The 17,702-nt window shown below is 49.0% G+C and overlaps 1 protein-coding gene and 1 long non-coding RNA gene across 6 annotated transcripts in view; one reads left to right on the top strand and one right to left on the bottom strand.

Annotated features, from left to right (window-relative positions):
• CLOCK (clock circadian regulator) overlaps positions 1 to 4,699 on the top strand; it is a 76,830-nt gene extending 72,131 nt beyond the window's left edge. For all 5 annotated transcript variants that reach the window (XM_064149297.1, XM_064149293.1, XM_064149295.1 and 2 more), the window contains 4 exons: positions 515 to 721; positions 2,620 to 2,831; positions 3,107 to 3,374; positions 3,865 to 4,699. In XM_064149297.1, the coding sequence (XP_064005367.1) occupies positions 515 to 721; positions 2,620 to 2,831; positions 3,107 to 3,374; positions 3,865 to 4,050 (873 nt within the window). In that variant the 3' untranslated portion in view covers positions 4,051 to 4,699. The remainder of the gene's footprint in view (positions 1 to 514; positions 722 to 2,619; positions 2,832 to 3,106; positions 3,375 to 3,864) is intronic.
• Positions 4,700 to 11,811: 7,112 nt separating this feature from the next.
• On the bottom strand, positions 11,812 to 16,919 carry LOC135178376 (uncharacterized). The gene is made up of 2 exons (XR_010303488.1): positions 13,320 to 16,919; positions 11,812 to 12,202 (listed from the first exon to the last, which is right to left on the bottom strand). It is a non-coding gene; the product is annotated as an uncharacterized LOC135178376 (long non-coding RNA).
• Positions 16,920 to 17,702: the final 783 nt, after the last annotated feature.

Genomic DNA, 17,702 nt, shown 5'->3' with positions numbered 1-17,702 from the left:
ATAATATCATCATCTTAGTGTCTTTGTTTTGTTAAGAAAAAATATCCAATCAAGACTCAGGGTTCTAGAAATCAGAGTTATGATCCATAGCTTATGAATACAAATTAAAACTCAGTAGCTTTAATAAATAAGTGTTGGTAGTAGTAGTAAATGTAATTAATAACTGTATTACTTGTTGTTATTGTTAACACTTACATATAAACACAGTATAAATGCTAGTGGCTGGTACCTTTGGTTTGGTAAGAACACATAGTCAGTACTTATGGCTCTAGAAGTCAGGGTTCTGATTCTTAGCCTGTTAGCTACAGCAGAGCCTGACTGAGGAGCCTCTGTGGCAGTTGGGCATTCTGCTCCTGGTGGCTGCAGCACCTCTGATACCTTTAGCTGGAGCTTTGCCTGCCAGTGCTTTAAAAGAAGGAGCTTTGGCATCTGCAGAAGCAGCCTGAGCAACAAACAACTGTTCCTTGACACCTAACTTGTGCATTTTTGCATTTTGTTTTGCTTTTGTCTTAAGATGTTCTTGCAGCAGTCAGCTTCTGGGCTCAACTTTGGCTCTGTACAGCTTGCTTCTGGAAATGCCTCAAATGTGCAGCAGCTCACACCCATAAACATGCCAGGTCAAGTGGTTCAGGCGAATCAGACTCCCAGTGGGATGGGCACAGGCCATATAAGTACTCCACACATGATACAGCAGCAGCCTTTGCAGAGTACTGCAGCACAGGTAAGATTTGTGTGACTGGTTTGGCTGGGTAGAAGATAATGCTCAAAACTAGAGCTGGAATACAGGCTTCCCTGACACCCCCCTCCCCAGTTCCTGAAGTCCACAACACCTCCTAGTGAGTTCTGCAGCTTTGCTTTCTCTCGAGTATGATCACAGGATGGTAGAATCATTTTGGTTGGGAAAGACAGTTAAGATCATCCAGCCCAGCCATTCTCCAGATCCCCAAGTCTGGGCCTAAGCCACAGAATCAGTCAGGGTTGGAAGGGACCACAGGTGCCAGTTCCAACCCCCCTGCCATGCACAGGGACACCCTACCCTAGAGCAGGCTGCACACAGCCTCAGGCAGCCTGGCCTCAAACACCTCCAGCCATGGGGCCTCAACCCCCTCCCTGGGCAACCCCTGCCAGCCTCTCACCACTCTCACCTCCAGCCTCACTCTCCCCACCTCCAGCTTTGCTCCATTCCCCCCACTCCCGTCTCTTCCTGACAGACTCAAAAATCCCTCCCCAGCTTTTTTGGAGCCCCCTTCAGATGCTGGAAGGCCACAAGAAGGTCCCCTGCTCCAGACTGAACATCCCTAACTCTTTCAGTCTCTGCTCATAGGAGAGGTGCTCGAGCCCTCAGCACCACTTCTCTGCATCTTCTAAACTCCTCCAGGGATGGGCATTCACCACCTCCCCAGGCAGCCTGTGCCTGTATTTGAGATCCCTTTCAGGGGAGAAGTTTCTTCTAATAGCCAAGCTAAACCTGCCCTGGTGTGACTTGAGGCCATTTCCTCCCAGCCTAGAGGAATCTCATCATCTCCCAGTATCACAGGGGTGTAGAAAAACATCATTGTTTGTTTTCCAAACTTGCCACACACTTTATGTGCTGGCAAACAGACTGAGCAGCTATTCACCCTTATCTGCTCAGTCATACATGAGTTCAGAGTCCTCTCCCACATGCATCTCCACAGAAGTCTTTTCTTCAGCTTCTAATGACTTTGACCATTTTGTGTGTGGAGGCTCCTTGTGCTCCCAGTCTCTGTGGTCACAGCATCACAGGATGGTAGGGAATTGGAAGGGACTCTAACCCCCCTGCCAGGGCAGGAGCACCCAGGGCATGACACACAGCAACACATCCAGGCAGGCCTTGAGAGTCTCCAGAGAAGGAGACTGCACAGCCTCTCTGGGCAGCCTGCTCCAGGGCTCTGGCACCCTCACCATACAGAAGTGTCTCCTCGTGTTGAGGTGGAACCTCCTGGGTTCCACTTGGTACTCACTGTTCTTTGTCCTGTCACTGAGCACCACCAAACAGAGCCTGGCACCTTCATCCCAACACCCATCCCTCAGACAGACATTGCTCAGGTGCCCTCTCAACCTTCTCCTCTCCAGATTAACCAGCCCCAGGGCTCTCAGCCTCTCCTCACAGCAGAGGTGTTCAGGTCCCCCAGTCACACTCATAGTTCTGTTGAACTCTCTCCAGCAGGTCCCTGTCTCTCTTGAACTGGGGAGCCCAAAACTGGACAGAGTGTTGCAGGTGTGGCCTCAGCAGGGCACAGAGGGGGAAAAGAACTTCCTAGCCCTGCTGGACGCACTCCATGCACTCCAGGATGCTCTTGGTCCTCTCGGCCACAAGGGCACATTGCTGTTCCATGCAGAACTTGCTGTCCTCTAGGACTCCAAGGCCTTTGTCTGTGGAGCTGCTTCCCAGCAGGACAACCCCTAAGCTGTGCTGGTGCCTGCTGTTCCTCCTCCCACCTCCAAAGGCTCTGTCGTTACAAACACCTCTGTGCTTCGAAGCAAAAGTTCGTTTGTAGTAGAAAATCCCTGGAGCTGTGGGGGGTGCCAGTGAGGAGCAGAGCTGGAGCACCTGGTTGTCTCCAAAGCAGTGTCTCATGAGCTGTTTCTCTTGTCCAGCATAACCAACCAAATGTGCTCAGTGGACACAGTCAGCAGCAGGCTTCTCTTGCCACTCAGTCGCAGAACACGGTCTCAGCACCTCTCTATAACACTATGGTGATTTCCCAGCCAGCAACAGGAAATGTGGTCCAGGTTCCCTCCAGCCTGCCACAGAACAACAACCAGAACACTGCTGCAGTCACCACTTTCACACAGGACAGACAAATCAGGTGAGTGTGCCCAGGCCCAGTGTTCAGGTGCCTTGCTGTGTGCTTACACAGCAGCATCAGGCACAAGGGGACCTAAAGCAGCATTTGAAAATGGCTGAGGGTACAACTGTTAAGCTGAACTGTGCCCAAAAGAACCCAATCACAGGCTTGTCAGGACCCATCTGGCTAAGGCAAAGGGTGAGCCTAAAGCTCTGTGTTCCTCAGGTGCAGCCAATGCTTGAGGTGGGATTCTCTCATCTCCCCAGGGTGACTCCAAATGTCTTCTCTATTGCCAGATTTTCTCAAGGTCAGCAGCTGGTAACAAAACTGGTGACAGCCCCTGTGGCATGTGGAGCAGTGATGGTACCCAGTACCATGTTCATGGGACAGGTGGTGACAGCCTACCCCACTTTTGCTGCCCAGCAGCAGCAGCCACAGACTTTGTCAATAACGCAGCAGCAGCAGCAGCAGCAGCAGCAAAGTCAGCAAGACCAGCAGCAGCTCACCACAGTTCAGCAACCAGCCCAACCACAGCTGACCCAGCACCCCCAGCAGTTCCTACAGGTAATGCAGCACTCTCTGCACACTCGGGAAGGCTTTGGGCACTGCTGACTTATCCCAGAGGTGTTTTGTCTGAGAGCAGATAGCTGCAAACAGTGACTGAGGAAGGCATCTGATGAATAAGTGACCCAGTCAGTTGTTTGCTGAGATTGAAGCCTCGTGAAAAGACCAGAAGCACTCAGGCCTGTGGTTCTCAGTGCAGCAGGAAAAGGAGGAGGAGCTGCTTACAGGGGCCTGTAGTGAGGTTTGAGGATTTGGAGTGGATGCTAGGACCAGGTTCTTAGCCGTGGGGGTGGTGGAATGCTGGAGGAGCAGCTTGTTCCTGGAGATACTCAAGGTGAGGCTCAACAGGGCTCTGGGTGAGCTGATCTAGGGGAGGATTGTCCCTGCTGTGTGCCTGCAGGGAGCTTGGACTTGGATGAGCTTTGGAGCTCCCTCCCAACCCAACCCATTCTATCATTCTGTGATCTTTTTTTCTGTTCCCATGGTTTAGACCTCCAGGTTACTTCATGGAAATCAGTCAGCTCAGCTCATCCTCTCTGCTGCTTTCCCACTACAACAAAGCACTTTTACTCAGTCCCACCACCAGCAGCACCAGTCCCAGCAGCAGCAGCAGCAGCAGCTGTCCCGACACAGGACTGAGAAGATGAGTGATCCTTCCAAAGTCCAGCCACAATAGCCTGGGGCTCTGCCTCTTTTTGGGAAGCAAACTGCCAGGAGGAGGCTGCTCCACTACCAGCTGCACTGAGGCTACAGAGGTAGCAGTACTGAGGCTTTCTAACACCACAGCGTTGAGATCTGCTTCTGACTTCTGGGATCTGTTCAGAAAAGCCACAAGGTGACCGTGGGGGACACAGCCAGCTCGGAGAGCTGCTGCCCCCCATTCTCTCTGTTCCTAAGGGATTTTGCTGCCACCTCTTAATTTTAATTACCTTTTTGTTTTGGTTTGGGTTTTTTTTTTTTTGGGCCAGGTTGGGGGAAGTAAAAAAAAAAAATCTCCACCTGAGAGAAGGGATGCTGAAAATATTTGGGATTTTTACCAATCCTCTACATTTTCAAAGTATTAAAAGGAAAAAACCAAACCAATAATGGACACAGAGCAGTTGTTTGAATTTAGCAGGGAAAACCAAAACAAAGCCAGGAACATAGTCCAAAAAACACCAAAAAACATCTAATCTGAGAGGGTTTTATTATGAGGTTTATTTTTTTCCTTTCAAGATGATTCTGGGACAAGTAAATATTTTGCAACTGTTGGGTGAAATCCAGTTCTCTGTTGTACAGATGCTGTAAAATATTGTGTATATGTCTGCATAAAACAAACAGAAAAAGAGGAGAAAGAGCAAAATATTTTATATGATGCATGAAAAAAAAAAAGAAAAAAGTAATCTGTCCTTTGTAGGTTTGCCTCTTGTCCCCCCCCACCCCTTGTCCCCCCTCCCTCAGCTCTCACACCATGCTCAGACTGTTCTTTCCCTCTGTTTCTACCCCTTTAGTTTGGTTTGGTTTGGTTTACAACCTGATTGCATCATTCTTGTCACCTCCCCCCCACCTTAGAGTGGGCACAAATCCTCTCCTTTGTGCTTTTTTATTTGTCTGTGCTGTCAGTCAGGGTCTGTCGTTGGGGTGAAGGTTTTGATCGTTGCTGTCAGGGTCAGTTTGAACTTCTTGAGGTTGTAAATTATTGCTTGAAGCTTTTGGTTGATTGTGCATCCAAAACACAAAACAACAACAAAAAAAAAGGGGGTTCAGGACAGTGAGATTCTTCATCAGTTCAGAGTTGAATTTCAGGACACTGAGATTCATCACCAATTCAGAGTTAAATTTCAGGACATTGAGGTTCATTATCAGTTCAGAGCTAAATTTCAGGACACTGAGATTCATCATCAATTCAGTGCTAAATATCAGGGCACAGATTCATCATCCATCAGTTCAGAGCTAAATTACAGGACACAGATTCATCATCCATCAATTCAGAGTTAAATTTCAGGACACAGATTTATCATCCATCAATTCAGAGCTAAATTACAGGACACTGAGATTCATCATCAATTCAGAGCTAAATTTCAGGACACAGATTCATTATCCATCAATTCAGAGCTAAATTTCAGGACACAGATTCATCATCCATCAGTTCAGAGCTAAATTTCAGGACACAGATTCATCATCCATCAGTTCAGAGCTAAATTTCAGGACACTGAGATTAATTTTCCATCAATTCAAGAACTAAATTTCAGGACACTGAGATTCATCATCCATCAGTTCAGAGTTAAATTTCAGGACAGTGAGATTCTTCACCCATCAATTCAGAGCTAAATTTCAGGACATTGAGATTCATCATCCATCTGTTCAGAGTTAAATTTCAGGACATTGAGGTTCACCATCCATCAATTCAGAGCTAAATTTCAGGACACAGATTCATTATCCATCAATTCAGAGCTAAATTTCAGGACACAGATTCATCATCCATCAGTTCAGAGTTAAATTTCAGGACAGTGAGATTCATCACCCATCAATTCAGAGCTAAATTTCAGGACACAGATTCATCATCCATCAGTTCAGAGCTAAATATCAGGACACTGAGATTCATCATCAATTCAGAGCTAAATATCAGGGCACAGATTCATCATCCATCAGTTCAGAGCTAAATTTCAGGACACTGAGATTCATCATCCATCAATTCAGAGTTGAATTTCAGGCTACTGAGATTCATTTTGCATCAATTCAAGAATTAAATTTCAGGACATTTTAGTTGACTTACACAAAAAAAGGAAAAACTAAGTAAGAAATTTTTTGCACTGCTTTCTCTTGGGATGGTTTGGGATTTTATTCCCTTTCCCTCTCCCCCTCCCCCACCCCCTCCAAAGCTTATCTTTTGATATAGTTCAGAAGAGTTGGGAAATATTTATGTAAAAGATTTTTAAAAACAAAGAAACAAAAAAAAAAATTAACAAAAAAAAAAAAGCCTAATTTTGAAGAATGTTTCAGTTCTAAGAGCAATTTGCACAAAACAACAACAAAAAAAGAGAGAGAAATATATTTACATTTAAATAACCTTTGGGGCACTTTTTAAACCACTTTGCTCTGTGGTGAGAATTGTAACTTGTTTCCAAAAATATATTGGAAGCTTTTTAGTCTCCTTCAATAACTACAACAGAAATTAAGTCAGGACTAATTCAGGATCATTTCAACAACAACAGAATCTCCAAACCAATCATTTGGGGTTTCAACGACAACAAATTTAAGTCAGAACTAATTCAGGATCATTTTAACAACAAAAAACCCAAACCCATGGTTTGAGGTTTCAACAACAGAAAATTAAATCAGAGCTAATTCAGGATCATTTCAACAACAACAGAATCTCCAAACCAATCATTTGGGGTTTCAATAACAAAACTTAAGTCAGAATTAATTCAGGATCATTTTAAGAACAACAACAACAAAATTAAGTCAGGACTAATTCAGGATCGTTTTAACAACAAAAACTCCAAATCCATAGTTTGAGGTTTCAGCAACAACAAAATTAAGTCAGGACTAATCTAGAATCATTTTAACAACAACAAATTTAAGTCAGAACTAATCCAGGATCATTTTAACAACAACAGAATCTCCAAACCAATCATTTGGGGCTTCAACAACAAAACTTAAGTCAGGACTAATTCAGGATCGTTTTAACAACAAAAACTCCAATTCCATAGTTTGAGGTTTCAACAACAACAAAATTAAGTCAGAACTAATTCAGGATCATTTCAACAACAACAAAATCTCCAAACCAATCATTTGGGGTTTCAATGACAACAAAATTAAGTCAGAACTAATTCAGGATCATTATAACAACAACAACAAAATTAAATCAGAACTAATTCAGAGTCATTTTAACAACAACAACAACCCCAAATCCATAGTTTGAGGTTTCAGCAACAATAATTAAGTCAGAACTAAGTCAGAGTCATTTTGACAACAACAACAACAAAATTAAGTCAGAACTCATTCAGCATCATTTTAACAACAAATTTAAGTCAGAACTAATCCAGGATCATTTTAACAACAACAAAATCTCCAAACCAATCATTTGGGGTTTCAACAACAAAACTTAAGTCAGAACTAATTCAGGGTCATTTTAACAACAAAAACTCCAATTCCATAGTTTGAGGTTTCAACAACAACAAAATTAAGTCAGAACTAATTCAGGATGATTTGAACAACAACAACAAAATTAAGTCAGAACTAATTCAGATTCATTTCTACAGCAACAACAACAACAACAACAAAGAACCCAAACCAATCATTTGGGCTTTCAACAACAAAACTTAAGTCAGAACTAATTCAGGGTCATTTTAGCAACAACAAAATCTCCAAACCATTTGGGGTTTCAAAAACAACAAATTTAAGTCAGAACTAATTCAGAGTCATTTTAACAACAACAACAACAAATTTAAGTCAGAACTAATCTAGGATCATTTTAACAACAACAAAATCTCCAAACCAATCATTTGGGGTTTCAATGACAACAAATTTAAGTCAGAACTAATTCAGGATCATTTCAACAACAACAAATTTAAGTCAGAACTAATTCAGAGTCATTTCAACAACAACAAGTTAAGTCAGAACTAATTCAGAGTCATTTCAACAACAATAAAAAAGCCAAACCCATAGTTTGGGGGTTCCAACAATAAGAATTAAGTCAGAACTAATTCAGGATCATTTCAACAACAACAAATTTAAGTCAGAACTAATTCAGGATCATTTCAACAACAACAAATTAAGTCAGAACTAATTCAGGGTCATTTTAACAACAACAACAAATTATTAAGTCAGAACTAATTAAGAGTCTTTTCAACAGCAACAAAAAACCCAAACCCATCGTTTGGGGTTTCAATAACAACAAATTTAGGTCAGAACTAATTCAGGGTCATTTTAACAACAGAATCCCCAAATCCATAGTTTGAGGTTTCAACAACAAAAACTTAAGTCAGAACTAATTCAAAGTCATTTCAACAACAAGAACTCCAAACCCATAGTTTTGGGGTTTCAATAATAACAAATTTAAGTCAGAATTAATTCAGGGTCATTTTAACAACAGCAAAAAAAACCCAAACCCATAGTTTGGGGTTTCAACAACAACAAAATTAAGTCAGAAGTAATTCAGGGTCATTTTAACAACAACCACAAACCCCAAGCCCATAGTGCCTTGATTTTAATTCAGGTGATAACGTTGAGCATCTTGAATTATAATGTCTTGAATCTGTAAAACCATTTCCAGTTTTGAAGTCTTAGTCCATTGTCAGCTAAACCTGTGTAGCTGCTTCAGGAATCTTCTCTCTGTCTTTGTGTTGCTTTTAACGCTTGGTCTGAGCTTGAGGCCATGAGCAGCATCTCCGAGTGGTGCTCTCCCCCCTCCCCCAGTCAAACACTAGCCAGAAACAGAGGAAGTCTCTCAGATCTCAGACCTTGAAGGTAAAAGAAAACCCTTTTAGATAACAAATACCCAAACCTGGAAGGCTAAGAGCTGCTTTTGCAGGAGGGAGGAGGGATCCTAAGCTTGGGGAGGGGGTCTTGCTTTTGGGGCTTTTTTCTGGGGGGGGGTTAAATCATTTTCATAGCCTTTTGTTTTTAAGCGGATTGTGGACAGGGGGAGATGCTGATTGCATGGAACACTACCAGGCTGTCGATTGAAGAGGGGTCACTGCACTAAGACTTCAGAAGGCAACTTCACTTTATTAAGACAAACCAGAAAGTTCCAACAGACAGGATGTGCTGTGAGGAGTAAATGTGGAGTAGGTTTTTTTTCCATGGTACTAGTTTGTGGAAACCAGAACTAAAGCAGGAAAGGAGTAAATGCTGATAGGTCTGATCCTTACAAACAGAACCAGTACAAACCAGTTTAGCACTAGGGAGAGGAAGCTGGATGAACCTTGAATCCCGAGGAGGAGCTGCGTGAATGTATCCCGCGGTGAGGGACTGCTCTCTGCTCTGCAGCAGGCTGATTGTATTGCTGGATGAACCAAACCCAGGCAGGTGGTGCCCGCTTAGCCCGGTGAGGTTTTCAGGCTGGCCTTTGCCTCCCCACGTGTCCTGCCCCCCACAGCTTTGCTGCTCCCCGCTTACACAGCAGGAGCTTGGCACCAAAAAGCAGGGCAGGGAGCGAGGAAGGGAGGTGGTGAGAAGCTCAGTACCAAAGAGAGTTGGGTGGCTTTTGCTGCAAGAAGCCTCCAGCAGCCTGGAGTGAGGAGTGGTGCCAATAGCAAACCTAGCAAGGGGAAGCTTCCCCTCCAGAGGGGCTTCTGCCACTCTGGGCTTGTCAGAAACCTGCTCTGCGAAGCTCTGTGTGCAGAGGTCCTGCCTTGCTCTGCTGCCCCTGCCATGCCATCCCACCTGCTCCTAAGGGAAGCTGCACTGCCTAGGGGGCTGAGCTGTCAGTACCTTTGCTTAAAAGAAAAGAGCTTAGGTCATGGTTTTTGTTTTGTTTTAAACCAATTGCCAGAATAATTTAGCACTAAACCAAGAAGAGAAGCGGGAGAGCTTTAATCGTGCTGTTAGAGCTGTTGAACATGGGGACGTAGGCTTCTGAAGCTATTAGAGTCACAGCAAGTAGAGATGGCAGCCAGGTAGTGCTGCGGCTTTGTGCTAAAGCTTCGTTTCACCTCCTCCCCAGCTGCTCCGCCGTGCTGCCGCTATAGGGCTCTGGCTTACAAGGCTGCGCTGGGGGAGACCCCAGATAGATGCTGCCGATAGCAAACGGCTGCTGAAAGGCAGCCACAGAGGGGAATGCTTTGACCGAGGAGCTTCTGGTAACCTCAGCGAGAGGTCCCTCGGGTTGCGGAGCTGCCAGCAGGTGAGAGCAGGCGCAGGAGCTGAGGGCATTCCAAGGAACTGGAAAAACGCAGGAAGGTTCCTGCTGCTGCCAGCAGCCAGGAGGTAGAGCTGAGTGCAGGGTGCCAAGCACGCAGCTCGCCCTGCTGCTGGGCCAGCCAGCTGCTGTGCGTGGCAAGCGGAGCAGCCTCTGTGCCCTCTTCCTTGACCAGCCCTGCTGCTGCCCTGCGCAGCTGCTGCCGTCGAGGGTGCTCACCTCGGGGCAGGAGTGCTGCGATGCTGCAGGCCGTGGCAGAGCAGCTCTGCCAGGGAAGGAGCCTGTTGAGGAGAGGGTGGCAGCCGCGCAGGGCAGGGGCTGGGTGCCGCAGGCGCCGCGGCCGCTCGGAGCGCAGGGGGACGGAGGTCGTTTGCCTGCGGTGTGGGTGAGGAGCTGAAGAAAGGCTTCTAGGATAACTTCAGAGAAAAAGAATATAGCTATTTTTATATGATATTTAATATATATTATATTTGTATGTAAATAGGAAAGGATCCTTAGTAGGAGCTCTCCATATGCCTTCCATTTCGTCACCCTTCTGCACTACGGTCCCAGCGTCACCACCGCCCGCGGGCTCCTCGCCCGCTGCCAAACACCAAACCGTAGTAACCCAGGAGCCGTGGGTGAGCTCGGGTTAAGCTCAGCTTTACGTACAAACCAATCAAAGCTCTATCAGGCAGGTTTCTTTCACGGGGGGGGGTGGGGGGGAATACCCACACACACACACCGAATGCTCTAAAGATTCCATAGCACTTTCTCTTGGCGTCGTTCTTTTGGCGAGTACCAACAAGCACTTTACCGAACAGCCTCTTTGACAAATGGTCTATTGCTGTAGTCAGTGAAACTGTTCCAGAGGGGGTGGGCAGGGGAGGGCGGGGGTGGGAGGAGGGGAGAGGGGCACGGAGGACGAACAGGCAGAGAAGTGTCAAGGGAGAGAGGCATTTCTGGCAAATGTGGGGATCCTTTGAGGCTCCAGAGTGCCAGATGCAGCCGCTTGGCTTAGTGTCTTGTGCGGCCAGGGGCAGGGGGGGGCTGGCGATGGCTTCCTTCGGGGAGGCTTTAAGCTGCACGCTTGAGCCTATGAGAGAGAGAAAATCATCCCAGGGCTCCTTTGCCCGCTCAGTGAATTCCAAGTGTCCCTTAGGGCTCTGCTTTGCCTGAAGGAGGTTGGAAGTTGTGTGGCCTTTGCAAAACGTTGAAGTGGATTCAGGAGACGAGGTCTATTTTCAGCGAGTTTTGTTTTAACCCAGGTATCATTTTGAGTGGCTTTAGGGCTGAGTGTCCGTGTGTCCGAGTGTACGTCTGTGTGTCTGTATGTATGTCTGAGTGTCTGTGTGTACGTCTGTGTGTCTGTATGTCTGTCTGAGTGTACGTCTGTGTGTCTGTATGTCTGTCTGAGTGTACGTCTGTGTGTCTGTATGTCTGAGTGTCTGTGTTGGTGCACGTTGGGTGTTAGGCGGCGCCGCCGAACCGAGAGGCTGTTCTCGCTCGGGAAGCAGCTCTCAGCAGCGAGCTCGTAGAGTCGGTCAGAGAGGGCTGGGAAATGGTTATTTTGGTTAAAAGGGAAATAAAATAAAAAGAAGTAAAAAGAGAGACTAGTTTTAATAAGTAACCTTTTATTTTTATACTTATCCCTGGTGGAGAAAACAAACAAAAAAACCAAATAAAAAGAAGTCGAAGTCGAGCGGAGTGGATTTGGGTAGAGCTCAGTTAAATAAATCATGGGAGAGGAGACGACTGGCAGAGAGGATTTGGACCTGTCTTGGTTGTCCACAGGCCCTTGCTGGGTTGCTTGTTTTTATTTCCTTGGGTGGTTGTCACTGTCACTGGTTTTTGAACACTACATTCCTTGCCCTGGTGGTTTATTTTTGTTCCACAGGTGATTTTTTTTTTTAGCCTCTTGCTTTACGCTTCAGGGCTGCGTCAGCTGCATGATGAAGTTGGGTTCATTCTTTTTGCCAGCATGAGAATGCTCTTCAAATTGTACCTAAGTAACACACACAGCAAAAGAGGAGGTGTGTGGGAGGGAGGGAGGGGAGGGGAAACACAAAACACTGTGTCTGAATAAAATATATATATATATCTCTATAGATACTGCGTGGCCTAATCTGGAGCTCTCCCCAGCTAAGACTGAGAGATGCTGCATTCACAGACAATCAATGGGGGAAATGATTGGAGCAGGCACTTTTGGGGAGGGGGCTTCAAAGCTGGGGCTGCTTTGAAAGCAGTTGGTCCTCGTTGGGTTTATTTAACAAGAGAGCTTACCCCAACCACAACAAAAACAAAGGCAATTGGTTATTGCAGAGTTCTCAGCTGGAAGTTGTGGCTCTTTATTTTGTTCCAGCAGCGTTGCTTTCACAGTGTCTTGGGTTTCACTTTGGGGGTTGTGTTTTATTCTTTTAATTAACTCCTTTTTTTTTGTTGTTTTGGGGTTTTTTTTGGGGGGGTGGGGTGGGTTTTTTTTTTGTTTTAATTCTCTGGCATTTAAGATTTGTAATCAGAGACAACCAGAAGGAGCCCTTTAGTGCCGTCAGGAGCTGTAGAAGCCACCTCCCTGGTGTTCATGTGACCATTTACTAACTGTCAATTTTTTTTAACTGAATAAATGTAACTCCTTGAAAATTTCGACTTTTTATTGTTATTAGCTTTAAAGATTTTTGGTAGCTTCTAAGGTTCTAAAAGTTGGGTTGGGTTTGGTCCCCCCCCCCCAGCTCCCGGTCGCTTGATGTCAGTTTGCTGCGGGTTCCAGGGTGAAGCTCTCGTAGCATCAAGCAGGTTGGAAGAGAGCTCCAAGCTCAGCCAGCCCAACCTAGCACCCAGCCCTGCCCAAGCAACCAGACCATGGCACTAAGTGCCTCTCTGATCCTTACCAGCACTGTTATCAAGACACTCTCCCTCCAGTCTCCCTCTCCTCTGCCCCAGAACCCACTCGTGAGGAGTTGCTCAGTGTCGATTTTCTCTTCCCTCCCCTCCCCTGCCAGTGACCTGTGAGCTTTCAGTAAAAGCCACTGCTCTATTTCCCTTTCCCTGTCTTTTCTCTTTGCCAGTCTCTGCCCTCTCCCCTTTCCTTTGCCTGTCCCACTCCTGCCTTGCCCTGGGCTCACCTCACACAGCTCCTGCCTGCGTGCGCACAGCCTCCGGCTGCTGCTGGGCGCAGATGGAGGCACCGGGGACAGGTCTGGTGGCACCAGCAGGAAAAGGACACAAAAGTCTGGTGGCCTCAGGACGAGGAGGGCACAGAGCTGCTGGAGGGAGGCCAGAGGAGACCACAAAAGTGCTGGAGCAGCTCTGCTGTGAGCACAGCCTCAGGGAGCTGGGGGGGTGCAGCCTGCAGGGGAGAAGGCTCCAGGGGCACCTCAGAGCTGCCTGCCCAGAGCTGAAGGCAGCCTGCAGGAAGGCTGCAGAGGGACTTTGCATCAGGGGCTCTAGAGACAGCCCAAGGGGCAATGGTTTGGAGCTGAGGCAGAGCAGGCTGAGAGTGGAGCTGAGGAAGGAGTTGCTGAGTGTGAGGGTGCTGAGAGTGTGTCCCAGGCTGCCCAGGGAGGCTGTGGCTGCCTCCTTGCTGGGGGTGCTGCAGGCCAGGCTGGGTGAGGCCTTGAGCAGCTGAGTGTAGCTGAGAGGTGTCCCTGGGCATGGTGTGGAGGTTGGAGGAGATGAGCTCTGAGCTCCCTCCCAGCCTGAGCCATTCTGTATCTCCTGTGTCCCGTTCCTGCTGTGCAGGGGGAGCAGCACTGCACTGTTTGGATGCACACAGGAGGCTTTATCAGGCATGGCTCTTCCCTCACCCTTCTCCAATTCCTTCAGCTCCCCTCCCTGGGTCTTTCTGCTGCTGCTGACTTGTCGAGCACGTTTTGGCTGTCACAGCTGGCTCACGGAGCCAGGCAGCAGAGCCTTGCACTTAGTTGTGAGCCCAGCTCCCGGGAGCATGCAGCTCCTGCTGTGAAGAGCTTGTACGGAACAGGTAACCTGGCAGGGTGCTCTGAGCCTTCTCCCTGCTCTTTTTGTTCTGGCACTCACCAAAGGGTAAACAATCATTTGAAATTCATTGAGTGGTCAAGCCGGGGAGGGAGGGGAGGGAGGAACTCCTGCAGTGGCCGCTGCCTGCCTGCAGCCAGTGCTAAAGCTGCTCAGCCAGTTTGGCAGCCTGCAGCCCTTTGCTTTCTGCCAGGGCACCAGAGCTGCCCAGGTGAGGATCCCGGGAGCCGCACACCACTTGTGCAAGCTGAGCATCCCCCGCAGCCCCCTCCCCCGCGGCCCCGCAATTAAACCACAATTAGCTGTAGGAGTGCTGTGGCTGTAATTAAAGCTCAGTCACCGCCCAGCAGCGATAAGCCGCGCAGCAGGCAGGAGTTATCAGCTCTCCTCAGGCTGAACTTTGGCACTGCCAACCTCTTTTTCCATAGACTTAGCAAGAAGAGGAGCTGTAAGTTCAGCTGCTGCCACACCTGAAGCTCAGGGGCAAGCTTAGCAACAACTCCCCCCCAGTGCGTGCATGAAAACTGAAGCTCGGCAAGGCAAAGGTTAGCTGCACCTCGGAGCCTCAGGCCCCAGCGCTGCAGCTGCTGCAGGCTGACAGAACAAAAGCCTCCCCAGCCCTGCCAGCAGGCTCCATAGCCACTGCCTCGGCCCTCTTGGATCCTCTGCCAACTGCAGCTGCACTCTGGGCGATCCAGAGGAAATGCAGAGCTGCAGGCACAGAGATGGAATCATAGAAACGAGCAGGCTGGCAGAGAGCTCCAAGCTCAGCCAGCCCAACCTAGCAGCCAGCCCTGCCCAACCAACCAGACCATGGCACTAAGTGCCCCAGCCAGAGGAAATGCAGAGCTACAGGACACAGCACAGAGCTGGAAAAGCTTATTCAGGGTTTCCAAAGGCCTGTAGTGATGACAGGATGAGGGCAAAGGCTTCAAACCAGAGAACAGGAGGTTTAAACTGGGCGTTAGGAACAGGTTCTGCATCCTGAGGGTGCTGGCACAGGTTGCCCAGGGAGGTCATTGTGGCCCCATCCCTGCAGATGTTCAAAGTGAGGCTGGACAGGGCTGTGGGCAGCCTGATCTAGTGGAGAATGTCCTTGCTGGGTGCAGAGGGGTTTGGACTGGATGAGCTTTGGAGGTCCCTTCCAGCCCAGCCCATCCTGTGGCTCAGTGAGGATTAGCCAAAGCCTGCAGCCATAAGTGCAGGCTGCAGCTGTACCTGAAGGGATCCTGCAGGAAGGCTGGAGGAGGACTTTTCCTAAGGGTGCCTAGAGCCAAAGGCCAAGCCCCAGCCCAGGGTGCCCTGCCTGTGGCAGAAGAGGCTTGTTTGTGAGCTGGAGCTGCACTTTGGGTCAATGGGTTCCCTTTGGAAACTTTGTCCTGGCAGCCCAGAAGATTAGAGGCTCCCTTAGCCTTCACTGAGTGCACTTTGCCACAGGCAGGGTCATGAGACAGGCTTCACCTGGGGCTTGGCAACAGGCACCTGCAGAAACAACCACCTGCAGCCAAGCTCCTGCTTCACACTCAGAGCTGCTGACAGCTCTTCTGTCCCAGGGCATCCTCTCCAGTTTGGGTCTCTCATCTGAAAAGGAGCAGCTGCAGACCTTTGTGCCTCCAAAGCTCCACTGTGTGCACAGACTGCTCTGGGTTGAAAGGGACCTCCAAAGCCCATTCACTCCAACCCCCTGCACTCAGCAGGCACATCTTCCACTAGATCAGGTTGCCCACAGCCCTGTCCAGCCACACCTTGCATTTCACCAGGGATGGAGCCTCAACCACTTCCCTGGCAGCCTGTTGCAGTGGTCCAGCAGCCTCCTTGTGAAGGTTGCTATCAGAGGTGCACCATCCTGCTTTAGAGGCTGCTTTGGCTGCAGCTGAAGCCATCTGCATGATGGAAGGGGACCCTGTGGCACAGTTGCCCATGGGGCAGATGCAAGGACCTGCAGAGCCCTCCCTTCCCTGGCTGAGCACTCGTTGCTGTTTCACATTCTCCAGCTACAGAACAGGACACGGCACAGCACAATCAAGCCTCTGTGTTCCTTTCACTCTAAAATGCAAGCCCCATGCTTGCCCCCACTTGGAGGGGAAAGATCAGCTGTGCTTAATGGTAACGATGCACTAATTCCTGCGTGGCTGGCTGGGGCACTGCCCAGCTCCTTCCCCCAAGCCCTCAGCAGCCAGCAAGTGGCTCTGCAGGATGCCTCAGGCCAGCAGTAGTTCCGAAGCCACCGGCACAGCACCAGGCCTGCTCTGGCACCTTGAAACCCTAGGAGCTTGCAGTGCCAGCCCTGCCATGGCTCCTCCGACCTGCCCAGGAGCAGCTGCAGCACTGCTGCTGTCCTACTTCAGCCTCAGAAGCAAGAGCAGCAGTTAGCTCCTTGCCCTCCCAAGGTGCCTGCTGACGCTGCCACAGCCTGAGCACCTCCATCAATTCTGCCCCACCCCTGCTCTGCTCATGCACAAACCCTGCTCAGCTTTGCTCAGCCTCTGGTCCAGCAGCACCGAGTTTGGTTAATGCAAGAGCAGTAAAGAGCTCTAAGCCCAGGCTCTTCCCCACTTTGGGTTCCCTGTTCCTGCCCTGTTTTAGCATGACCTCTGCTACAGTTCCCGAGAGGAACCACTCCAGGCACTGAGTGCAGGTTTCCAAGGCTGTGGGATAGAAGAGGCTGCAGGTTCAAAGGAGCAAAACCCCAAAGCTAAACCACAAATGGGCACAAGTCCCCCCGAGAAACACTCACCACCAAAGCAAGGCAGCTCCTCACCAGTGGGAGAGCCAGCAGCAGCCTCCCTCCTCCAGGCCAAGGCAGCAACACTGAGCTGTGGAGCCAGACGCTGCAGCCTGCTCCATTCCACTGAGCACCGCAGGCATGAGGCAGCTGCAGCAATGTGGCATCAGGAGGCTTTCTGGGTGGAGAGACTGAAGAGAAGGGTGAGGAACTGCTCTGTGAGCTGCACGTGGAATGCTCTCATTTGTCATACTCAGACTGCTTCAGCCTCAATAAAAGGCAGGCTCAGATTAGCAGAAACTTTAACTTCTGTGGTGCTACTGAGCAGCTCTCAGCACTCAATCCAAACCAGCACTGAGGAGCTGAGAAAGAAGCCCCCTGTTTGTGCAGCCCACAAAGGTGATCCAAGGACTGGAGCAGCTCTGCTGTGAGCACAGCCTCAGGGAGCTGGGGGGGTGCAGCCTGCAGGGGAGAAGGCTCCAGGGGCACCTCAGAGCTGCCTGCCCAGAGCTGAAGGCAGCCTGCAGGAAGGCTGCAGAGGGACTTTGCATCAGGGGCTCTAGAGACAGCCCAAGGGGCAATGGTTTGGAGCTGAGGCAGAGCAGGCTGAGAGTGGAGCTGAGGAAGGAGCTGCTGAGTGTGAGGGTGCTGAGAGTGTGTCCCAGGCTGCCCAGGGAGGCTGTGGCTGCCTCCTTGCTGGGGGTGCTGCAGGCCAGGCTGGATGAGGCCTTGAGAGCAGCTGAGTCCATGGGCATGGTGCAGGGTGGGGGAGCTGTGAGCTCCCCTC

The sequence above is a fragment of the Pogoniulus pusillus genome, chromosome 9 (genome assembly GCF_015220805.1).
Source record: "Pogoniulus pusillus isolate bPogPus1 chromosome 9, bPogPus1.pri, whole genome shotgun sequence".
Taxonomy (NCBI): Eukaryota; Metazoa; Chordata; class Aves; order Piciformes; family Lybiidae; genus Pogoniulus; species Pogoniulus pusillus.
The sequence above is the reverse complement of the archived record's forward strand: the minus strand, read 5'-3'. Positions and strand labels throughout refer to the sequence as shown.